Source organism: Halichoerus grypus, chromosome 13, assembly GCF_964656455.1.
Source record: "Halichoerus grypus chromosome 13, mHalGry1.hap1.1, whole genome shotgun sequence".
Lineage (NCBI taxonomy): Eukaryota > Metazoa > Chordata > Mammalia > Carnivora > Phocidae > Halichoerus > Halichoerus grypus.
This window is the reverse complement of record NC_135724.1, coordinates 9828333-9854552: the sequence shown is the minus strand read 5'-3', so window position 1 is coordinate 9854552 and position 26220 is coordinate 9828333. Positions and strand designations below refer to the sequence as shown.

Genomic DNA, 26220 nt, shown 5'->3' with positions numbered 1-26220 from the left:
CAACCTGATAAAGTAGCTTTAAGATACACTAACTCAGGGGCACCTGGGTGGCTCAGTCAGTTAAGCGTCTGCCTTCGGCTCAGGTCATGATCCCGGGGTCCTGGGATCGAGCCCCGCATCGGGCTCCCTGCTCAGCGGAGAGTCTGCTTCTCCCTCTCCCTCTGCCTGCCTCTCTGCCTACTGTGCTCTCTATCTATCTGTCAAATAAATAAATAAAATCTTTAAAAAAAAATACACTAACTCATAAATATACACAAAATAATAAATGAAAATGTGAATAAACATGTACTCATCAACCAACTAAAGAAAAAAACATTATTTTACTTTATCTTTGGAGACCCCTGGGTAGCTCTGAGAAAGTTACCCTTACATTCAGTGTCTAAGACTCAGCCAGAAAACTGCATGTTTACCCTTTTGATGAATGATAAGATAGATGTCATGCCTATAACTGAATTGAGAAAATTAGAGAGAGAGAGAGAGAAGTACAGGAAAGAAAACCATGGGAGAGCAGGGCCAAATTCTGCATATAAACTCTGGCCAAATTTCTGGCAGATCCAGAAACTAGGATGGTACATACAGAGTTTGGGCACACCAGATAAGGCCAAAAGAACTGAAGGCATATTTCAACAGTTGTTGACAACAGGGAGGCAGAATTTGTGATTTCAGTTTAATCAAGCTAACCTTTTAAAATAAAGGTTTAAATACCAGTGTGAATTTAATCCTAGAATAGGAGGTAAAATATATCTGAAAAATCAGTGGACAAAATTTCTCTCCATTTGATGAAAGGCATACATTTACAGATTTAAGAAGTTCGTCAATGTCAAGCAGAATAAATACAAAGAAAATAACCCACAGGCAAATCATAATAAACTGTTGACAATCAAGCTGAAAGAAAAATCTCAAAGTAGAGATTTAAAATGAACACTTTAAAAGTACACGGGGGCAATGATATGAATGACTGATGACCTTTCATCAAAATCAATAGAAACCAGAAGATGCATTTCAAAATTTCTTTCAAAATATCTTCCAAAAATTAAAGGAAAGTGACAATATTTTCCAATGAGAGAGAGAAAGAAGGCGAGAATGCTTTCTCAGCAGCTTTGTACTAGAAGAAGTTTTAAGAAGTCCTTCAGGCTGAAGGGAATGGTCAGGGTAGACATTATCTGAGCAAACTTGACAAAATTGACAATTATAAAATATTTCACCTAACAATATCAGCATAGTCATTCTTTCCAAGTGCACAAAGTATGATTAATAAGATAGACCATATTCTAGCCTTGAAATGATACTAAGCATCTTATCTACCCACAATGAAATATTTTATAAAAGAAATAAAAGAAACCTCTAAATATTTGAAAACTAAATGCACACTTCTAACTATCCTATGATTAGATAATAAGTAATAATGAAAGCATAAACAATTCTAAGGGCCTATAATCATTTACTTCTAGCCATGTCTGGTTCTGCTGCAGTGTACCCCTCTTAAAAGCAGGAGTGACATAGAATACCAAGAATTAAAAAGTGTCTCTGAGGAGAATTCACCACCATCACATTCATTGTCCTCACCACCTGGTCTAAGACGAAAGCTAGGACGCTAGGAGAATCCTACCTTAAGAACAGAATACGAAATAATAAATAGGAGTGACATGGTTGACAATGATATTTTTGATCTATTTCTTTTTCATTCACAATACCTTAAAACAACAGCCACCCAGTTCATTTTCAAAGTTTGGTGCTGACTACTTACTCTGCTTACTACTGACCATTAGACAGGCTAGGAATTGGGTTGGGTTGTTCTCTGGTCATTTTATTTTTTTAGCTGTTTCCTGGAATGATCTGGATGATGTCCTTATGAATCTTTCATTTTACCTGGTCATATTTGTCATTTCATAAATGGTCATTAAAGGAAAAGAGGAAGAAAAAGGAAAAAAAAAGAAATATGCTCCTATTTCTATAAATTATAAAAAGAAAACTTCATAAAATAAGTCTAGTTAAGCTTTAAATTATGTCCTCTGAAATATGTTTTAAATTAATGAGGTAGATTTATTTGGAATTTAATTTGAGCTGGAAGTGTTAAATGAAAGGCTGTTCACATCTTTTAGGCTTTTAATAACTATTGCCATTTATTATTCATGAAAATTCTGTGAATACAGCAGTATGTAAAAGCACTTATTTTATTTAAAAAAATAAAGTCATCTATTTTTAAAATAATTTATTGTTCCGGGGCAAAAAATCTAATTTCAAGGTGTTTTCATAATTTTGAGATTGAACAGTTATTCATTTGCCTAATAGCCATTTTAACTCATTTTCTAAAATTTGTATTTAATCCTCTGAGAATACTATTTTGGGTGGGGAATACTTTGATATGTTTTTCTTTAAGTTTTCAATTAGTTTCTTCCATTATTTTAAAACAATTATTCTAATAACATCACAAATAAGCATAAGGAAAAATAAAAACACTCATCTGAAATTTCAATACCCAAAGATAACCACTGCTACATTTGACCCATAATAATCCAGAAGTATGTGTGTATAAAATATGACTGTATAAATAGATAATTCAGATATAGATGGATATAAACATTAGATTGAATAATTTGTAATTACTGGTATTTAATTATTGTTGACCTATTAAAATGACCATTTGACATAATTCACTCTAATATATAGATACAAATTTATCCAATATTAAAATAAGATTATTTTATAGTTGTTTCTCACAATTAATAAAAAATTATCACAAGGATTTTTCTAGCAAGCTACTATATATCTTCATTGATTTTTCTTCCCCCTTTAGGAAGTTTCAATGTCTTGATGTGATAAAGGACACTTGCAATGAATATCCTTATATATACATCTTTCATGTTTCCTTTTTTGTTTTCCTATGGAATAAGATGCTTGAAATGGGAATTCTGGGTCAAAAGGCAACATGTGGTGGTGAAAGAGAGGATCTTTAAAAAATCTGGCATACAACTAACTTGCTTTTAGTAAAGAATATATACTGGTATTTCCAAAGCTGTAGCTGATAATTTACTTTTTGCTATATCCACCAAAGTGGGTGTTCTTTTTCTTGCTCTATAAACTAAGAAATATTGATTTCTTCTTAATCTGAATTTATGTAATTAATAATGGCATTAATGGTGTTAATATTTCTTGGTGAGTTGTATTTTTTGGCTTTCCGAGTTGCTCTTTATCCAGGCAGAAGATGCATTCTATTCCCATACTGCATAAATCAAGAAATAAACAAAAGAAACACAGTTTTAATGTAACAGTAGTGTTAACATAAATTGGTGCCTATTTGCTTAAGACAAGGAAACTTCTGTGGGTTGAGAAAAGTCCCTCACCTATGGTTTGGGACACCAAGCTAGTCACTATGATGAATGCTGATTTCTTTATTGAAGGACCCAGGGTATTTGTGAAAACGCAGTGACCTATACCAATCCTTTTTGAAAACTTGAAAGTAGAGAGACCTTGATATTTGGTTCAGCATGACCTCAAAAATTACTGTGTGTGCAGAAAAGGAGAAGAAAATACCAGAAATCAGATTACCACGAGAGGGGATTTTAGGCTGGTGAATCAGGCTCAACAGAAGTGCCTGGTACTTTTTTTTTTTTTTTTTTTCAGCGTTGGGGAGGGATGGATGGGTGGTTTATGCACGATAGGTACCTAACGTAGGCAGCTTCTCTAGACCCAATAACAATGGTTCAGGAGGTTGTGCTTTTCAGTAGGTTGTGCTGATAATATAATTAAGAAAAAAAGAGAGAGAGTGAAAGCTAAAATGAATTGGACTTTTGTGCATGGGTCAGCAATATGAACTGCACAGAAAAAGTGTAAGCATGCAATTCTAGCCCCTGTAGACAAGTCATTTGTTGAATTGAGCAGGACCAGTCATCTATAATGACACTTTATACCAGTGAGAAGCAGAGAAAGTTTTGGCCACACAGGATTATAGCTTTCTTCATTTTACATTTGGAATTAGTCCTGAAACCTTTTGATTAAATCCCAAGGAACTTTAAGACATTTTTTCCTGTATTTCTTCCCCCCCCTCCCCGCCCCACTATTTAGTAGTGGGAGAATAGTCCTTAAGGAGAAATAATTTGAAGCTTAAACTATGAATTGTAAAATAAAAGGAAAGTAACAGTATTTGTACTTGGAATTGGTGAAACAGATTATCTGCTTTAGGCATGTTTTATCACTTAAGTTCTCTGTCTTTTAAAGTTGTGATAATCATTTTTTGCCTACAGATACACAGATCTTCTTCTACATTAACGACTTTAAATCTTTACTTATTTAAAGTGAAATCATGTTTTCTAATTTGGTGCTTTTTTTAATGCTCTTATTGTTATTAGGTTTTTTTTTTTTTGACATAGAGAAGATTTAAAAATATTCATGCAAATCTCTTGGTCTTTTTTTATCTGGTTTCTGTCTTTGATATCATGATTAGTTAGTCCTACCCCCTTCGACCACGATATTATATGAACAATTATTTCCTCTTTGTCACTTGAAATGCCTGTGTTTACACTGCTATCATTAATGCATCTGAAACATATTTTAGGGTACTTGGGGGGAAAAGTAAGATTGGTTCCTATTATGCACAATATGCCTCACCCTTTAATTACTGAATTGGATGCACTGAAGACTTTAGAAAGCCACTGAGAATGATAAGCTTGAAATATACCTAAAGAAATGAGCAATTAGGAATAGTTAGAATTAATATTACTGGGCCTACATTTACCTTATTAACTGAAAATTGGATTCAAGTTAGATCCCAGTTCAGAACACTTTATCTTTGTAAACCTGAAAGTAAAAGGACATGGTCAGATGCTCATAGAAGCTGTTTCTCAGTGAGGGATTTTTGGGTGTTCTTCAAATTTGTCTCCGCTTTCAAGACTTTCTGTGAAGAATATATATATATATATTTTAATCAGAACTCCTTTCTCAATGCCTTACTGAGAATAAAGAATATCACTCTTAAAAAGTGCTGAAAAGTAAAGGAAAGGGTAAGATAAAGACAAACATTTTCATAAGTTATAGAAACAAAGAGCCAGGCAGAATCTCTGGTGATGTTCAAGTGAGTCAGGGTGCACCCAGGCACACAGAAGTGGGGGGACCGAGGGAGCTATTTTCTGGGCAGAGATCCCTAAAAGATCAAGGAGTCAGATTAGGAGAGAAAAGAACTTGAGATACAGTTGATCCTTAGTATTTGCAGATTCTGTCTTGGCAAACTTGCTTACTCTCTAAAACTTACTTGGTAGCCCCAGTCAATGATCATGGCACGTGTCGTATGTGGATATGCACAGAGGGGCAAAAAATCTGAGTCACCTGCTTCACGTGCGCCCAGCTGAGGTTCAACAAGGTAGGGCTGTCTTGTTGTTTCAGCCCTCTACCGTAAACAAGTGTGCTACTGCTGTTCACCCCAACAATCCCAGGACTATGACATTACTCCTCTTTGGCTACACTCTCAAACCAAGTGATACTGTTCAAAACTATTTCCGACCCTTTTCCAGCTCCTGAAACTTTGCATTGTGCCTTCGGAAACCCAGCCTGTAAAATCCTCCCTCCACATCCTCCATGTCTTTTCCTCTCTTGTCCCCACTACAACTTGGCCAACCCCAGAAGGCATTTCTTCTTTGAACTTCATTCAATGCTAGCTATGCTCTCTTTTGTTCTCCTCCTGCCTGGTTTGAAGGTGCCCTAGATTTTATCGTAAGCAGTAATTTCCATGTCTCAGTAATCTCAGTTCCAAGGATCTCACTCTTAAAACATTGCTCCCTACCTTACCAGTGAGTGTGTTCCAGACAAAAGTCCCTGGTGCCACCAGAATCTAGGGTCCTTTATAACTCCGTGTCCTAACTCTCATTTCCTCATACGTCTCTCTCCTACAATCCACCCCCCACACACCTCACCTCACATTCCTTTATCCTGTCACCTCACAGTGACGCTGCCACTTTCTGGTCAGTCCAAGTTTCCAGTCTTTTTCACACCTGCACGGGTGCAGCTGCACAAGGCTGGGAGTGCCTAAATGCAGAGCCGTTCCTGCCAAGGGGGTCCTGAGGGCTGCAGGCAACGGTCCAACACTTCCCCTCCCACCTGCTTTACGCCCTCGTCTCCTACATGACTATTCTGTACCTTCTCCTATCGCCTCCAACCTCCAATACCTCTTCCCCCATATCATTCTCAGCCATCGATCTCGCCACCTATTTCACAGAGAAGACAGAAATAGCCAAAGTGCTTACTGGATAATGGATTCAGAATGCTGTTAACCTAGGACTGTGTGTACAACAAACCTATGCGAGGGAGTGACAAAAAAAGACAAATTTTAGGCCAACAAAAATTGAGAAAAATATTAAAGTACACTTAGAATAGAAAAAAATAGATACAGATGAAAAACTTTGACAGTTAGATGGCACAGAAAGGAAAAAAAGTAAAAGATGGATAAGTATAAACGAATACTGGGTATTTACTTTTCACTGCGCTATAAGCCTCAAAATAATAGAAATAGGATACACTGCTTCTAAACCAGTAAAAGGGAGGGAGGAACAATTATTTCAAAATAATTCAAGAAAGAAGAAAATGAAAAAGGAATATAGTAAATAGAGGTATAAACATAAAGTACATACTAATTATTATAAATAAATCCAAGCAGATGAATAATCACAATGAAATCCACAATGAGATAATAAAAATAATGATTTTTAGAATAGGAATAAAAATACAGTTACATTCTATTTACAAGATGTATTTTAAAAATATAAGGCCGGGGGCCTGGGTGGCTCAGTTGGTTAAGCATCTGATTCTTGGTTTCAGCTCAGGTCATGATCTCAGGGTCATGAGATCAAGCCTTGCCTCGGGTCTGGGCATGAAGCCTGCTTAAGATCCTCTCTCTCCCTTTGCCCTTCCCCCCGTGCTCTCTCTCAATACATAATTAAATAAATAAATGGCCAAAAATGTTTTAAAATATCAAGATGAAAATTACATGATAGGCTAATACTAAACAAAGGGGAAGCTTGTTATTTAGTATCATCCAAAAACATTGTGTAAACCAAAAGCAATGCTAGAGAAAAGAGGGTCACTATATCAAGGCTCTATTCATAAAGTGTGTAATAAATACTAAATATAACATGCACATACTTTTAATGACATAAAGCTTTTATAGTAATTGAAAGATTAGGGAAACTCATATGGATACACATGTTTAAACAGAATAGGAAAACTGTCAAGTTAGAGCCAGCAGATTTTCAGAATATCTTACCCAACAAGTAGAGAATACCCACGACTTTTACACAACACATAGAGCATTTATAAAAATTTACCAGATACCAGTCCATATCCAGGCAGAGAGCCTTACATTTGACAAAATTAGTGCCATACAGTTCACAGTTTCTGACTCCAATATACTGAAGATAAAAAGTGACAGCAAGAGATAAGTTAGAGAAACTCTATAAATACATGAATACACATGGTTGTATAAGAGATCACAGCAGGATTCAGAAAATACTTAGAAGGGATAATGGGAAAACTACACATTAAAATAGGAGTGACAGCTACTTCTTAACCAATTACAGAGTTGGTCTCTAATTTTCCCTCCTTCTAGATAAGATTTATTCAGATACCCAGTCATAGAATTACCCCACTTCCTAACAACAGCTAATTTAGAGCAAAGTTGTATTATTTCCATCCCTTTTACTGTAATAAACAATAAATCCTCTCTGTTCCTGGTGGTTTTCGGGTGGTGGGCATTGACAAAAAAAAAAAAAAAAAAAAAAAAAAAGCCATATGATTAAAGGTACAAAACAGAACAACAGCAAATTAGAGAAAATAAATAAAATAGTTTGAAGGGAATATGTAAGATCAAGAGCCAAAATTACACAATATCAAATAAACATAAAATAGTAAGCTGAACAAAAACAGCCAAAAGTTAGTCTTTGACTTATATAAAAGGCAAACCCTGATAAAGGAACAAAAAGAAACAAGGTACACATACTAGGGATGGAAAAATTTTGTGTGGGGGTTGGATAATTAGAGAGAGGCAGCAGAATGCATTTTGAGCAAATATAGGTCAAAATATGTGAATGTTTAAAAGGACAAATTCTTTTGCCCAAAATAGGCTTCAAAATGAACACATGACCTCAATAAAATAAGCCTATAACCATCAAATACAACTGTATACATAGCCAAAATGTTTCCACAAAGAAAACACAATAACCAGTTGGTTTTACAAATAAGTTCTAACATTCTTAGTGTTAGATCATTTCAATCTTACGCAAACTCTTCCAGAGAATATAAAAATAGAACACCTTCAGTTTATTTTATGTGACAAGTAAGCTGACTTCAAAATTAGGTAAGTACAGTATGAGAAAATCACAATTACAAGTGTTGATGTCAACATCTTAACTTAAATATTAACAAACACAATCCAGCAACATATAGAAATATAATGAATCATTCCTAGGCTGGTTTTATCCTTGCAAATCAAGTCTGGTCTAACCTCAAAAGAAAAAAAATATTTTCACATATTTGTACTACATTAACAGATAAAGGCGAAGAAACATGTGGCTATTAAAACAAATGCCGAGAAAAGCATTGAATAAATCTCATCATGCACTGATGATAAAAGGTCATTTCTCAAACTAGGAATAGAAGAGAATACCACATAGTGAGAAGGTGAATCTATGGACACACACAGCATCCATTTGCTCAGTGGTGAAATGCAAAAGCATTCCATTCACATCAGGAACAGTACAAGAACACTCACTATGACTAAATCCATTTAGTATTTTATAGGAGGCCCTAACAAATGCACCAAGGACATTAAAAAGTTGTAAGAAGGAGGGAATATAATTTTCATTAATTACAAATTACACAACCCCCTATGTAAGTATTTTGAAAGAATTTACAGGTAAATTATTAAATTAGTAAGAGGATTTAGTAAGTGGGGATGCCTGGGTGGCTCAGTCGGTTAAGCGTCTGCCTTCGGCTCAGGTCATGATCCCAGGGTCCTGGGATCGAGTCCCGCATCGGGCTCCCTGCTCCGCGGGTAGCCTGCTTCTCCCTCTGCCTCTCTCTCTCTCTGTCTCTCATGAATAAATAAATTAAAAAAAAAAAAGAGGATTTAGTAAGTTCCCCGATACAATAGAAATACACAAAAATCAATGCATTTTCTATATACTAGCATCTGTTAGAATTTATAATTAAAAATAAATATCATCTGCTGCAGTAACAATATATGAAGTGTTCAGACTGAAATCTATCAAAAGATTAACAAATGTAGTATTATATAAAGGAGAAATATCATGCTCCTAGATAGGTGAATTAAAAGGTAATTCTCCAATACCGATGTTATGCATTTACAATTAACAATGTATTGTTCTTTGTTTTGAGGAACTGTGCAAATTAATTCTAAAATGCATATGGAGGGAAGAGAAAACAAAAAGACTTGTCTTGCCAGATTTCAGGCTAACAAAAAGACAACAGTAATTAAGACAGTGTGGTATTATCATTGGCGTAATCAAATTTGCCAGCAGAATGAAATGCAGAGCTCAGAAATAGACTCACACAAAACATACGGACCTGATATATGGTAGAGATGGCATTGAAAGATGGTGGGAAAGAAAAGCTTATTCAATCTTTTCAGTCTAGGACAGCAGATTACTCATACAGAAAAAAAAAAGTAAAACCTCAGAATCAACACAATTAATGTAAAGCAGATTAAATATTTAAGGATAAAAGGTAAAATGTGTGTCAAATGGACTCTAAAATGGCCCCCATTTATTACAGCTCCTGGTACTCATGTCCCTGTGTACTCCCCTTCCTCTGGCTGTGCGTGGGACCTGTGACCTGGCTTCTAACCAAAACTGATTAGGTGTCACTTCAATGAATATGCTACACAGTTAGCACTTTTTCTACTGATTCTCTCTCATTCTGTCTTTTGTGAAGGAAACGGACATCTGGATAACCCTGTATGGTAAATGACTGAGGATGGTCTCCAGCCAACAGCCAGAAAAGAACTGAGGCTTTCAGTCCAAAAACCCACAAGGAACTGATTCCTGCCAAGACCCGTGTGAGCTCGGAAACCTGTGCTTCTCCAGGTGAGTCCCAGGTGAGAGCACCTTGTTTGCAGCTCTATGAGAGACCCTGAGCAAAGACCCAGTTAAGCCATGCCTGAATCCCTGGCCCACAGAAACTGTGAGATAGTAAATATGTTGTTCTAAGCCATTATGTATGTGGTAATAAAAATAGAGGAGAACATTTTCTGTGCTAAGACCTTGGAGAGGATTCTTTAATACGATGCAAAAAAAGGTATATATAATAGAGAAAAAACACTCACATATTTTCTTACATTCAAATGAAGAACACTTGTGTATCAAAATACATCCCAAAAGTTATAGTACAAGGATCATGAGAATATAAACTGAAAAACTAGTCACAACACAGACAACCAAAAAAGGATTAGTATTATTAATATATGGTAAACTCCAATGAGTCAATAAGAGAAAAGAATGAACTCAATAGAAAAATGGATGGAAGACATGAGCATGGATTTTATTTCAGAAAAGAAGAAACAAAAATGGAAATAGGAAAGACTACTATATATGTTTGTGTTCCCACACACACCAGGTGTATGTGCTGAATGTCATTAATAATCAAAGGACTGCAAATAAAAACAAGAGTGTGACACCCTTCACTCCCATCTTTGTCTTTTGACATCCAGAAAAAAAAAAAAAAGGTGACTGCTTTTCACCCCACCAGACAGGAAAATATTTAAAAGGTCTGAAAATGTCAAGTATAGGAGAAAACTTGGAGCAACAGAAACTTTCTTATAATGGCTAAAGTGTCAATTTGTACAGACAATCTAGAAAAATACTAACTTGGCACCATCTAGAATAGTTGAGGATGTGCTTTCAGTCACACACACACACACACACACACACACACACCAGGAAGAAGGTTGGAGTGGGGGGGCTGGGTGGAAATGTTCTAGGTACAAACAAAACACAGGAACAAAATTCTTACATAGGTGCATTATAGAACATATACAACTTTTACATGCAATGTTTGAATATTTCCCAAATCCAGCAAGATAAAAGATAATGTATGGCATGTTCAGATAATGGTATATTCATATAATGGGATACTACCATGTTGAAGATAAGTGATCTCCACCTACGAACAACAATATCCATTAGACACACAAAATTTTGAGTAAAGAAAAACAAGCTGTATAAAAATATATGCAGTATGGGACTATTTACACAATGTTTGAAACCACGCAAAAATATACATTATGTTGACAAGGATAGACACATATGTGTAGCTATAAAGAAAAGCAAGGAAATAGTAAACACAAACCCAGGATAGATGCTCCCTCACTGTTGGCAGCAGGAGGATGTGATAACGGAAGGTCAGATAGGAGGCTTAACCACTAGTATAAATTGTGGGTGACAGGTACACTCTTACTCATTTTATTAATTTCTTTTGTACCAAATATGTTTTGTACCATATTGTAGAGTATGCGAGTACATAAATTCTTACCCTTAAGTTTCAGCTCTGGCCCCAGAAATTCATCAATATCATAGAGGAGGGCTTCTGACTTCTCAGATAGGGTCAACACAATTTTTCCGTGTCAACATACCACTGTAACCTATTTTGCATATCCATAATACCTACCTACAGTTTGATAAGTGGGGGAAGTAGAGTTGGCATATGCAAGAGTCAACACAAGAGTGATTTCTAATTTGCATACAGTGAACCATACTTAGTAAGAGTGTAGACAGCAATACCCAAGGAAGATCAATCACAGAAATGGAATTCCTGTCTATCAGTGGTATGAACCTACTACCACAGGTCTGTGGCAGATGGACCCAATACAGAAGGGCATTCTGTTTTGCACTCATTGCTGGAAGGCTGAGTTTCTGGCTGGAGGCTCTGCAATTTGCTCCTGGGTCCCAGTATATAGCCATGGAAGCAAGAAAGCATTACAAAGCATCAACTATAGGATAAGGTACTGTAGAATTTTACCTCAACCCAAAAATAGGTGTGAATGACATGTGATTTAACAGAAAAAAAAAATACACAGATCAGATGATTGTATTTTGATGCAATCTTTGTGAAGTATGGTGTTGAGGTGAACAATCATTACATACGTAATTTGGATACGCTACCTCTAATTGGCTTCCACTTACATCATCATAGTTTGTGGAGTAAACACAACGTTCACACATAGTCTTAAACACCTCAGATTTCATGTTCATTTCACAATAAATAAGTGGAAAAAATAAAAGAGAAAAAATATAATGGTTACAATATAGAAGATCACAATTATGTATCTATTGAATGAAGGTATGGGCATAAAGTTATGCTTAATGTTATGCAAATGGCACTTGTAATATGGAACACAATTTCAACTGCATCAGACCTAAATTAAAAATGGTCTCTATTTCAATGAACATAATATGCTCTGGAAAAAATAAACAAACAAACAAACGAAACAAAAAAAAAACACATGGCTCTGGAAATGACAAAGACATGGAAGCTGAAGTGAAAGCTGCAATAAAATTTTTTCTTGAAATATGACCATAAAGAAAACACTGCTTCCAATTAATGTATTAAATGTATAATTGTGATTGTACATGTTTGTGTGACTCAACTGATATATTAAATATTACACTAAAATAGATGCTACTTTAAATACTAAACCAAAATATAAAAGACCAGAGAATTGTAGGTGATCATCACAAAGAGGAAACAAGTACTGTTCCATTATTTTTTTTACATGAGATTTTATTTAGTCCATGCATCGACTCTAGGGAAGTTTTACAGAGGAAGAAATGGAGATTTAAAATTAAGAAAGTTGCCCAAAACCTCACAGCTGGTCAGTATTTACTGACCTAGGGCTTAGTGTTCAGTTTTTTGTTTTTTTTTTTTCTAATTCCAAAGCTCATGTAATATATAAAAGTCTTATATAAATGTAACATTTTAACAGAAATGACCTTCTTCAAATTAAGAAAGGAAATGGGGGAAGGTACAAACAAGGCCAGTGGAAGACCCCCCAGGGGTCGGCTTTTAGTTATTCAGAAAAAACCTTATGCCTCTTATGGTAATGGGACTCTGCCAAGTTGTTATGTGTGTATACAAGCATGTTCCTTTCTATTCACGTGTTCAACAATGGGGTATTTTTGAGTTTTATAATTAGTGTTGGGTAGAAGACAAAGTCATAAATGAATGTGTGTGCAATTCAGTTTATTTTGGTAAATCTGGAGAAATAACCACAAATTTGTTGGTGCTCATAAGCTCACTGTAAGCATGCTGTGCCCTGTTAGCATTGAATTAGCCATAAGGCTCAGGTTAATGTCTGATACGAAAAGTAAAACCACCTGACTTTTATTAATTGCATTCTTTATATGCATTTATCTTTTTATGGGTATCTAATGAAAGCAATTTCATCACTTCTTGCTTGTATTACTGTGTTCTTTTACATATAAATAAATCGTCCCTTCAAAGTTTTGTGAAATATCACATTAAGGCATCAAATTAAAAAGGTTTAATATACTTAAAATAGCCATATTTTTAAATCTCATGTACTTTAAACAAATCTACAATAAAATCAATCTTTTGGAACAAAGTGAAGGAATAAATGAATACATAATTAAAACAATAAATAAATACCAGAAAAACTGGACAATATTTTCACTGTAGTACAATAAGGGTGTAGAGCATTATTTGCATCATGCAATAAATAAGGTAAGAAGTGTGTTATGTATTGTGCATACAGGGGTGCTAGATTTTAATGCAGGGATCAGGGAGTTTATATTGCTCATGTTCTAAATAAGAAAAGTACAGTGATTGGGAGCCAAACTGTTCAAAAAAAAAAAAAAAAAAAAGAATGAAGAGCATCACAAATGTCACCTATGTGTGAAAGTTTGCTTCCTTAAACCATTAAGAACAATGTATATATCCCAAATAGAGAGGAAGACAACATATGGGAAAACATCACATATCTCAGACATTTGAAAACCTGAAACATGTAGGTAAAATTCAACATCAGTGTTACTACACTTCAAAGAAAAATTACATTTGATCTTAAGAGAGCGCAATCCTAGGGAAAAAAAAAAAAAAAAAAGATTTGCTCAAATTATAATTTATCTTTTTTCTCAAGTTTTAACTACAGTAAGATTTCAAAGAGATTTTAAATAGTTCACAGAATAATTAACACAATTGTTATAGGACTGATTCTCCCTGTACACCTTACTTTCTGTGTTCTAAGTTCTTTCCTCCCTTCTACCCTCCCTCCCTCCCTTCTTTCCTTTTTTTCTCTTTCCCTCCCTTCCTGCTGGTATTATTTACATCGTGGAGGAAAGACCAGATTTTTTTTTCCTAAAATGAATTCTACTTGAATATATTTGTTAGTCACAGATTTGACACGAGTAGGCACTTCCATTTGGTGTAGACTTCTTTGAGCTAGAAACATTGTGAAATGCAAATGTGTTTCTCTCTAGTCCTCACTAGACTGTCCGCTCCATAGATTTTTGTTCCCTGCTGCATCCCCCAGTATTGACACTGTGCCTGGCACTGTGGGTCTGGAGGCACTGAGAGAGGAGGGACAGGGAAAGATGCTATTGGTCAGCTGGACTCTGGATGAAAAACATGGTGTTGTCTTTCTGTCATTACTAGCAATGATCGGTACGCACACCAGTCAGACCATACTCACATATTCTTTTCTCTTCAGAGCATCTCTTGATATTCACCTGCAACCAAATTTCTTTGTTGTGAATAGTGTTAGGGTAGTTGAGTGAGTGGGAATGGGGAGAGAGCAAGTGTTGGTTTTGTTCTATTTGCACTACCCTTTTGGAAAAGCTACTCATTAATGGGATGTCCCATGACAACTAGAGCCAAAACCTAATTAAGAAAAAATAGGTGGTGATCTCCATCCACGTTTACCAAGCATAACTTCCTCTAACTCAATATATGACTCTCTTTCCTCACAACGACCATTTCAGAAATAAACCATGTCTACTGCAAAAGAGACAACAATTTTCGGTGTCTTTCCTCGGGTGATAATCACTAACTGGCATGCCCCCCCCTTCTCCGCTTCTTGATGAATTCCTATTAGCTTTGAAGTCTGGAAAGACTGCCAATTCCTCACACAGCAGGGTCAGTCAACTGATTTTTCTGTTCTTCCCTCACACTAGTATCTCAATAGTAGATACCCAAAAAGTATAGCGAATAAATGAACTGATGAATTGTAAATCCATTAAAAATTCCCTTACAAAAATGCACTTCCTAGAGAGATAATAGGGGTTTCAAATTTATTTGTAAAATAAGTACCGTATAGAGTTGTTGTGAGGATTGTAACGAGACATATAAAAACCTTACAGTTCGATGCATAGCACATCAGAGACTAATTCACTATATATATGCTTCTCTTTTTTTAAAAAAAGTCTTCACTGTGCCAACCCTGCACACCAAACTTAGAACATCTCACATAACCTTCTTCATGAGTAATGCATCATGCAGCACAGAGATCTCACCAATGGCCGCAGGGGCAGATGCAGAGCACAGGTGCATAGTACAGGGATGCTCTTGCCATTTCGTAAGTGGGATGATGTGTGCAGAAGACGGAAATGAGTCCAAGTCAGAGACAGACCTGGGATTAAGTCAGGAAAGAAGAGGCTAGCTCATCACTTAATGGAGGAAGTTTTGTGGCTGAAATCCTGAGGCTGAATGTCAGTATTCAGTGTACTCCACATTTCAAGTCCCTGCCTTCTCGGCTCTATATAAAATCCTCACAGTTACCCAAAGATCTAAAGAGAGCTATTATAAAATTATCCCAACCATAGCCAAGTTGCTTTTAGCTTATTTATTTATTAATAGTGGAGTTTTGTTATACATACAGTGCCAGGGTAAGCTAGTTTATGATCTTCAGTCTATCTTTTCTTCACTGAATAACTGGGTAAGTGTGAAAGAAAAAACAAACAAAAACAAAAATGAAATTCTCTATGGTTTGGAAGCATTAGCTGAACCTATCTCTGGAAACAGAATTAAATATGTATACGTTACGTGGACTAAATATAACACAAGCTCATGTAAATTATAGCTCAAGCATCTACAAGTTAATTACAGAATATTAGAATCTATTGTTTGAAGTTCCTATCATCCTTTGTGCAAAAATTCAGTCATTTAGTTCTTAGAATATTATTTGAATTTTCCTGCCAACATGAAGGGAATAATGACACTAGTGAGATAATGAAAGAAATTGCCTTAGCAGACATTTTTATATGTATTAGACATGCTTTAGCTAACATTTAAATAAGCAGTAAATGGCCCACATATTAAATTCCTTGACATATCCTATATTAGGCATCCTTATCTCTGGAAATGGTATTTATGTATTGCCTTCTATTTACATTTTTCCTAAATTAATCAGTGAATATTTTTCTAATTATCATCAATCAAGCCAATCAAACGTAGTGATTTAAAAACCATTGCTCATGTCTACTCACAGGTAATTGGATATCCTTTACATAACAAGAATGGCTGAGATCTTCAAGGATGCACCCAAAAGTACTGATAAACAACGTTAGTCAAAAGTAAGTGGCAGAGGGGTAACATTTCCACAAAAGGAAAAGTCTTCAGGATGCCCTAGTGTGGGTGGAGGGGTGCTGCTTCTTTGAATGCATTTGCTGAAGGTTTTGTGGCAAGTCCTCTGCCATTGCTTGGGAGTTTAACATCCCGTTCTTGTCAGGCATTTACTAATTCTTCTCTGTTGATTTAAAAAGACAGCCAATCAAATGTCTAATATTTGGGGTCTAGATCTAATATGTATGTTTTATTTATTTATAGGCCTTTATTAAGAGGTGCTTTCCTAATATGTACATTTTCTTGTCATTTGCTTAAAACTTGTGCCTTTCTAGGTTTCTATCAATTAAATTTAAGCATACTCATAAATCCATCTTGCTTTTCCTGAAGAGAGTCTTCCACTTCCTATCCTCTCCAGAATTTCATTAAACTCAATTCTGGATATGGCCTTATTTTTTCATCCTAAGTGAGTAATTTGCATTATTTCAAACTTTTGAGAAGCATATTATTAACCATTGCATTTGTTACCCTTGTCAGCAAAACTGTCTTCTTTTAATTTCAAGACCTAAATTCTATTATTTTAGTAACAGTTTTTATCCCAATTAGGCCTAAGTTTGGGGAAGTTAATAAAGAAAGGGGTTAATTTTACAGAGAAGACAGGTGTTTCCTTTAGAAGCGTCACATAGTGACAATCATCCCTTTAATGATTTTCAAGATGACAAGAATAAAATTAAGTGTGGAGGCTATTGGAATTTTTCTGAAGCTAACACCCTAAGGATGCAGGACCTGGATGTTCTGGGAGTTAGTCACCTCAGGTATTATGATTATAAGGCAAGGGGTCCCAAGCATGAACATCTGCGTGCAGATCCAACGGCTGGGTCATCCTTCACCCATAATGTTCCTCACAGGGGAATCTGCACATGGAGGTCTCTTCCAGCAGACTTTCCCTTGGGGTGGGGGGAGGTGAGTACAGTGCCAGGGAAACTCATCTTGGCATCGCTGTGTGGGGGTGAAAGTTAGGATACACTGTGGAGATCACTTTGGTAAATGTGTCCCTTTCTTCAGCTATCATTAACATGTCCCCATGCTCATTCACACAACTGCTTTTTTTCGTTTTCCCCACCTCTCCTCCGATTCCTCCACATAGTCCACCTGGTTCTCTCCTTCCCCCTGGGGGTGTTTCTGCAATATTAACAGGCAGTGATTCGGCTTCTGCACACATGTGTAAGTCTTACCTTGATCAGACCTGCTATTACTGCCAACCCAAAGGCTTTTGATTTGATCTGATTTGAGATCACACATCCTGGGAACTGAAAGCCAACCCTGAGACTATGACCAGTAATGGGAAGAGTGTTATCATCCATGCAGCAATTTTACATGCTTGTTGATAACCCTGAGATAGGTAGAATAACCTTCCTTGAGAATACCTGTGTAGACTCAGGTCTTCAGCTGCCCTCTCAACCTATACTGATACAATACGATTTTTCATTCATTTTTGACTTTGCAGAGAGAAAGCAGGGAGAGCGGAGGGAAGGAAGTAAAGCTGGGGGAGGAGGAGCAGTCTGCATTCACACTATAATGGAAGAAAAATGACAGCCAAGTTAGGTTTAGCAGGAATGGAACATATCCACAGCCTTATCACTCTGGAGGCACATTTTGACATAATAACAAACTACTGAGAAAGAACCACTTTTATCTAGGTCAGAAGGACAGACTCCCAAGTGTTGGAGAGCTTGGGGAAACGACAGTCTGAAACGTCGGGAAGACTGCAATCTGTACAGAGATTTTCATCAGGTCTCGACACCGCCTAATGGTTTTCGTCCAGTGCGCGGTAATTACTCCCCCGGCTTATAACGGCATCTAACGGCGTGGCATTTTGATTTCAGAGCCTACCAAAATAAAATGAACCAGATTTTATGACGACTACATTTATAATAAGATGCAGATGGTGAAAGAAACAGATGCCTCTGACGTCATCTCCCATTTGCCTGTAACTTTTGCACACACTGGCGGTCTGCAAACTCATTCAAAGGGACGCAGGATCAGCTGGGCAGGTTTCCAGTTCTGTTTCCAGGCTAAAAAAACACTAGCAGCAGTGGTACTGCTTTCTCTGAGTCATACGGTGAGGATTCCACAAAAAGAAATTCAATTCTAAGTGCGATTCTTTAATGCAAAATTAATCATCAGGGGAAAAAAAAATCCCCACAAATGTCGGGACTTCAGCACTCAGTACTAATGGGTTGTTTTGCATGACAGTGACAGAAAGGACAGGGCGTGAGGGGTGGGAACAGCTTCAAGGAGGCGAGGGGCAGGGGAGGGAGGGAGAGAGAGAGAGAGAGAGAGAGAGAGAGAGAGAGAGAGAGAGAGAAGAGAGTTTTTAACAGACAAGCAAGTCTAAAATACCCTCCCAGCCCTTGGCACCCAGATTGTTCAAAGACTGACTCCTTGTTCCTTCCAAGTAAAAAAACTTTAAGGAGGCTTTTCAGGCCACTGTCTCGGACCTCAAAAAAATGTTCGTTCTGTATTTCCATCTGTATTTTCCAGAAAGAATTCTATAGTTCTGATAGGAGCTTTCACCATTTCCCCAGTGATATCACTGAACATTATACACAGGAAAAAAAAAAAAAAAACACCAAAAAAACCTTTTTTTTTTTTTTTTTTGGTGCAAGATAAATGTGTTAGAAGATCTTTTAAAAAAGATAAGGAACTTTTGTAGTCCATCTTGAAAGCAAGAGATGCTTGGGCAAAGCAGCAATTGAAAGGCCTTTAGCAGTGTTTGAGGTTCCAAGATAGATCAGCACAGTTACAGACGAGGAGACGGCCAGACAAAAACCTGTAAAATCTTACCTCCCCTGACCGCCATCCTATAACTTCATCTACGCCTCTGTAGCAGGAACATTTCAGCAGAAAAAAAAAAAAAAATTCAGAAACAAAGGCAAGGGAAGTAGCGACGTAAAAATAAATCCTGCTAGGCCAAATACGGGGCCTGTTTTTAAAATAATCTCTGTGCAAGTAACAAACCGAACACGCGCGCACACGCACACATAGTACAAGAATAAACAAACTCGTCACATCCACAAACCGGGTTGCAAAGGGTTAGTGCAAATTTCTGCTGACCTGCAGCATTTAGTCCATGAACTTTGGATATCCTAGACGCTCCATCAGTGTCCAGCAGATGTTCTCAATCAGTTTAATTTCATCTCTAGGCAAGTTTTGTTTCCAAACGTTAGTATTACTTGGTGATATTTCCCCCTCATAGGGAAGATAGAAAAGGTTTGTGGAGGTGGCGAACAGTATTTGGTTTAAACTAGCAGGAGACAAAGGTATTCCAAGAAAGGCAAAAATCCTTTCAGTGGTTTTCTGAGGAAAATGTACGATGTCTTCAAACTTGATCAGCTGGTAGCTGGTAGGCAGCAAGTCTGTGTTTATTCTCAGGGCCGCTGCGGTGTTTGCGAGCCACAGATGGGACAACAGGGAGACTGCACTGGACGTGGATTTCGATAATTCTTTCCTCAACGATTCATACTCGAAAGCATAGCCTGAATTTAAGTTACATTTGCCTTTATCTCCCTCTATTTTAAACAATCTAGCTAAGTGCTCTGGTACATTTTTCAAAGAGTAGAGACTTGGTTTACTACTGTACAGCATTGAATAAATCCATGCCCGAGGGTCCCTTACTATGTACAATGCCCTCATAGAAGCTCCTAAAACTTCTTGGAAAAAATGAAGCTTTAAGGTCCAGCTCCCGCTGCTTAAGCTGAGCACGGGACGCGCGCTTGGGTAATAGACCAGGTGTCTCCTCAAAGCCCTAATATATTCAGCATCTCTGTCAAAGGTGCCTTTCATCCTACTTCTTTGTTCTGGCAAAGACTCTCTCCTTTTCAATTTTCTTTTTTTGTCCTTATTTGCTGTAAAATATGGGGCCAGTTTACCCCTACTGGGTTCATGCAGATGGATGTTTTGCAAATGTAGTTTCGTGTCTTGAACTAAGGACTGCAACCAGCCTCGGAGTAAACGGAAATGCACACTGTGGATATCCGATGCCTTCCATTCACAGGCATCTGCAAATGAGTCAATTTCAAATTCAGTTTCAGGAATATCGATGTAGGTTGTAGGAACTCTGATGTAGAGAAAATCACTACTGTTAAAAAAAAGCTGTTTGAGAATGTCAGCTCCTGAACCAGGAAGTGAGGTAATGACGACATCGGGAAGACCGAGGTGGTGCCCTTCGGAAGACAAAGACTTCGGGCTTGCCTCGGCCTCCGTCCTTGCCCATTTTGCACAGAGGGGCTGAGTGCAGGCACTCCACACATCGAGCAGCTCAATAAACCACAAGGCAATAACAAGGATTAGGATCCACCGCATTAGCTTTCGAAAAGAAAGGTAAAACCGCCACTGAAAGGTTAAAATCACCAAGCTAATGCACAAAATCAACCCAACTGCTATATTAAATTTAAATCCAAAAGGGAAAATAACCCTATCTTGTCTTATGGGCTTTGCTATTGTTTGAGTGCCCAAACCAAATCGGGTTATTTGGCCCTGATCAGCCACACTGGCAAAGCCACCAAAACCCAGGTAATCAAATCTTGTCTTCAGGTTATGGTAGTCAGTTACAATGGACACAACGTGTTCAGTATTATTGACATTGAGAGAAATCTGAAGTCCAGAATTGGAATTATCAATAAATCTGCAGCTGGAAACATTGACATATGGCCCATAAAAGACATATGCAATTCTTGTGATTGCGGATTCCATCTGAAATGTAACATTAACAAATTGAGTCCACCGTTTCTTAAATTCAGCAGCTTGCTCTGCTTCCTGTATGCTAGCAATGGGACTATTGCCACGATGATCAAACCAGAACATTCTGTAGTGTGCATCCCACACATCCATCATGGCGCCATTGTACCTGTTCATAAACCTGTAAGGGATGTACTTAAAATCAATGTCCAGATTATGAAAGAAGGCACTGACAGATTTTATTGGGGAATTGTCCTGCTTCTCAACGTGGTCAACAACTAGCAAAGTCTGGGAATTTAAGAGAAGCAAAGCACGATACACACTTTTCAGCTTCATTGCTGAAGAGTAAGCAGACACTGCTTCCCCACTCACAAATATCATTTCTCCATGCTGAGAGGCAGTGACGATTTCCCCCGCCGCATCACCGGCCTCCTCGCCGGTCCACTTGAGCCACTGTGCACATTCTCCCAGTTGACCTTCCCAGGGCTCATTACACTGGCTTGTGGGTGACGGGGCAAACACCAGTACGTTGTTAAGGTGGCTCAGCTTGGGTCCATAAAGAGCTTCAGAAACAAACACTTGCCCATTGGGGGCAAAAGTAAAGGAGTTCTGATCTGGATGTTCATGTCCTGGGTTAAAGCTTCTCCACCCATCAATCCAGGAGTATGGCTGAAAGTGAACTATGTCATACACCGCTCGCCCCCCTAGCTTCCCAGACTTAAAAGACACAAAGGTATTGCTCTGTGTATTTGGCAACCCAGCCCCGTAGGTGACAACACCCCAGTTAGGGAATGTGTGCATTTTTGCAGTACCATATTCAGCAGGAGGCTGTGGGGTGAGCTGGGGATCATACCAGATGAACTCGGTGTGAAGAGTACTCCACCTCTGGGCAGTGGAGGGGACCATCGGTCCATCTTTAGGTCGGTGCCTTCTAATTTGCTGAGCTAACCAATTCCCAGCTCCATTCTTTAAGATAAACTTATCCAAAAAAACTAACTGGCTCTCTGGACCATAAAACCAATTATAATTGGAATCTGCTATACCCACAGTTCTTTGGAAGCCTGGCAAAAGGGTGGCGTAATAGAACCAAAAGTGCATTTTTAACCAGTTATTATCCAAGTTGTTGATATTAAAATGACGCTGGGCTAGAAAAACATACTGTGTGACTGATTTAGCTGTGTAGCTTCCATAGGCCACACCTTCGTCCAAAGAACCATCGACAACGTGATTCAACAGAAACATCGTCTTTTCCATCACATCTACTACAACCTGTTTCCATACATTTGCTTTAGATCCTCTATCTACCCCAGTCACCAAAGCCCCAGTGAGTAATGCTATCATGTTAGTAGCCTGGTGATTATGGAGAAGTTGTTTGCCCCACGAACGGACCTTGGAATACTCATACATTTCCTCAGTAACAGCCCATATTTTTTCCAGGTATTTAGGTCTCCGATGCTCATCTAGTAAGTTATACAAAAAGTCAAAGGCAGTGGCAAAACCCGTTAAGGAATGGCCAACTGGAACCTCATCCCCTGGTGCATTCTCAACCAGCCAGTCTTTGTAGCCAACCATCCTGTCCATATATTCCAAGACAAACTCAAAGGCAACTTTGTCTTCTGGACATAACAAACAGTACAATGCTAAAGGAGGCAGATTGTTACCATAAATTTCATTCCACTTGGCAGCAAAATCAGCATGCTTGGGTGGAGGTAGGTAGTATGTGGGGTTGGACAGCATAACTGTCACTGCACTTCTGATAGTTCTAAACAGATGCAAATGGCTTGTACGAGACTTTTGTCTCATTGCCTGGATTTCTCCAGCATCAAAATATAAACTTGGATGAAGCATACTTTTCTTCAGCTTTTGACTGGGTTTGAAATCTTGCACTTTCTGTGTCTTAAACTGATCTATATCATCTGTGAAAACTGCCCAGTCAGAGTAATTGCTCACAGATTCCTCAAAAGTGGAGAAAGCAAACATCACTAATGCTAAAAGTAAGAAATGTCCTGTAAACATTAACGCCATGATCCATCGGGGAGTTCCCTTCCTTAGGCATACATGTCAAACACAGTGCTCAATGTATTTCCCATCTGCCTAGGATAAAACATACATTTAAGGCCTTGATAACACAAAGACTGTAAATCATATATGCTGTGAAATCCAGCTGACATTCAGTTCATTCAAAGCAAGGTGGGTTGCCAAAAAGAGGAAATTTACACTATCTGTGTCCCTGACACAGATTTGCTTCCAATAAAACTTCAAGGAATGTTAAAACCTCTAGTGTTTCCGTATCACAGAGCAAACAGTGGTAGAGTCAACATACCATGAATTCAGGATTTACCTCCTTTACATAAATCTATCTAACATGAAGAGTCAAAACACACATTGTAAAAAAAAAAGAAAAAGAAAAAGCAGCACTCCAAAATCCAAATTAAAAAGTCGTTCCTAGGATAGGAAACCATCACCCGCATGTAAGATCTTGCGCCTGTGTCTGCCCAAAGGAGCTGATGATGTGCTGAAATTCCTGAAGCTGAAATTCTTGGTTGTGATTCCCTTCCACTTTTTACACCTTTGCTTTGAAAATTTTTTCTTCTTCCATTTTTGGGAAAAGAACATCCTCAACAAGTGTCCAAAGTCCTACTTGGTTTTAAAAAATCAAAAGTTCTGCCCTCATTTCAAATCTGTCTTGTTCAGGCTTATTTACTCATCGCCCATTATGACCCAGAGAAAGTATTTTCATGTCTTCTTTTATCAGCTTCATCTGTACAACTATAAACATCTAATCTCTTCAGCCACCTAGGTACTTCGTTTCCAATCATGAAGTAACCACCAACTGGGAAAGAAAACTCCCCTTTGACCAAGAGTGCCGGTTCTTTTCTTTTCCTTTTTCATGACACTCCTTTCTGGAGGAGAAACAAAAAGAAATTCTCTGAGGCTACAGATATGCTGAGAGTGGACATGAACTGATGACTTAAGGGTTCTACAATCTCTTGACAGAAATTTTAGAATCACGATAAAATCTGTAATTGAATACAATCTAAGTTAGCTCAAGTGATTCTTTTTTTTCTTACACTTTTAAACGCATGCAGTGAATGGTGGCAGATGACAAGTAGCTACAAGATGCAACTTTCCTGCAGCATTTATTTTAACTGTGGCTTGCGTGACTCATTTAACCTGTTTTTATTCAAGTGCGCTTAACACAAAGATGAGTCCTGCTATCATTCTTGTTGGTTTGGTCGCAAAGGACTCAGGGGCAAAAAGCAGAAGTTGAAAGGACCTTTTCTGATTCCGGTTGAGGGATTAGCTTTTATGGGATCAAAAGATGCCTTTGTAGGGGAAACTACTGAGACCAGTCACGTTTCTCAAAGGAGAAATCATGAGAATGCGTGGGAGCCCGCAACGGCGCTCCAGCCTCACCTGTGGCCTCGTCCTCCATCCTTCCGAGAGGCCACCAGAGGGAGCTCAGAGCCAGACCAAGGTGCAGCGCCGCCGCTGCCCGTCTTCGGATTTGAAGAACCTAACCAAGTTTCAGTCTTGGACAAGTCTCCTCGCTGTAGGAAACATTAACGCTGGAGTTTCCTGAACCGCCCCGCCTGTTGCATTTTTTTCGTTCGCCTCCTACGAACGTGCCGCCCCCATCCTCCGCTCCCCACCCTCGACCTCTGGCTCTGGTTTGGGGACAAGAGACCCCTAAATGGCCAAGTCCGCTTACCTTCCGCAGATGTAGACGGGGTCTCCCGACAGCGCTGGGCCCAATGAGGAGGAGGTGGAGAGTTCGAGAAAACTGCTCCGCACAGGGAGCCGGGCCGCGCCGTCCCCCGCAGGGCTCCCCGCGCCCCGGGCACGGCACCCCCGCGCTCCAACAGGCTGCGGCCCCGCGCTGGTCCCCCGCCCCGCGCCGCGAGGACACGCCCGCCCTCGGGGAACGCCGGACGCTCCGGGCAGTCCCGCACCCCGGGAGGCAGATCCGCGCGCAAACGGCGCTCTCGCGGGCGCCGAGTCCGGCGGAGCGCTGGCGTCCCCAGGCCGCGATGCCGCCGCGGCCGCCGCTCCTCCGTGCCAGCTCCGGCCGCGCGGCCCGGGGAGGGCGAGAGACAGCGACGCGGGCCGGGGGCGGGGCGGGAACGAGATGGGGGCGGGGCCGGGGCGGGGCCTCAGGCCCGGGAAGGGCGTGGGAGGGGGAAACGGAAGCGGTGGGCGGGGCGGGAGCAAGACGGAGGCAGAGACAGGGGCGGGCCCTCGGGACCGGGCAGGGCGAGAGACTGTGACGTAAGCCGAAGGCGGGGCGGGAGCGAGATGGGGGCGGGGCCTTAGGGACGAGGGGTTGTAGGGAGGAGAGAGATGGCGATTTAGGAAGCTGGGCAGGAGGGCGGGGCGAGAACAAGGCTGGGGCGGGGCCAGGGTCAGGGCCGAGCGCCCCCCATCCCCGGATCCGAAAGCCGGTCGGTGGGTGTCTCTGGGCGCTTGAGTTCCGGGCTGCGGTGGGGAATCCGAGCCGGAGGAGGGGGAAATTTGTAAGTGCAATTGTCTGAAGACCTCGCACTGCTGCCTGGGTCCTGCTGCTATTTACCCTTTGGTTATGGGGGCGGACTGGTGGGCTGGGGTCGGGAGGGAGCCAAGAGTTTCTGGGCGTGATTACAGATGCTAGGAGAAGTAGGGACAGGCGGGATAACGCTGTAGGATGTCAGGAATTACCCTTAGGCAGAGCAATGGATGAGGAGAGAAGGTATGAGAGGCAGCTTGGCTGAGGTTGCTGTCATTTGGGAAGGCAAAATCAATATAGCGGGTTAATATGAGAATGGCTTCAGGAGCACGGATGCTGAAGATCAGAGGAAAACAAAAAGGCTAGTCAGTTTTATTGATTGAAATAATTTATCCAGCAGTATAAATATGAGACTGAGTGGG

At 39.2% G+C, this 26220-nt stretch overlaps 1 protein-coding gene across 3 annotated transcripts; it reads right to left on the bottom strand.

The window, feature by feature from the left end:
- Positions 1–7117: 7117 nt before the first annotated feature.
- Positions 7118–25406, bottom strand: DSEL (dermatan sulfate epimerase like). Of its 3 annotated transcripts, XM_078060185.1 has the most exons (4): positions 25028–25406; positions 24733–24866; positions 19693–24218; positions 7118–18464 (listed from the first exon to the last, which is right to left on the bottom strand). In XM_078060185.1, the coding sequence occupies exon 3, from the start codon at positions 23338–23340 to the stop codon at positions 19702–19704; it is 3639 nt and encodes a 1212-aa protein (XP_077916311.1). In that variant the 5' UTR covers positions 23341–24218; positions 24733–24866; positions 25028–25406; the 3' UTR covers positions 7118–18464; positions 19693–19701. The 3 variants fall into 3 exon arrangements, with proteins under 3 accessions (XP_077916311.1, XP_077916310.1, XP_035927372.1); XM_078060184.1 differs by having other exon boundaries at positions 7118–24218; XM_036071479.2 differs by lacking the exon at positions 24733–24866 and having other exon boundaries at positions 7118–24218.
- Positions 25407–26220: the final 814 nt, after the last annotated feature.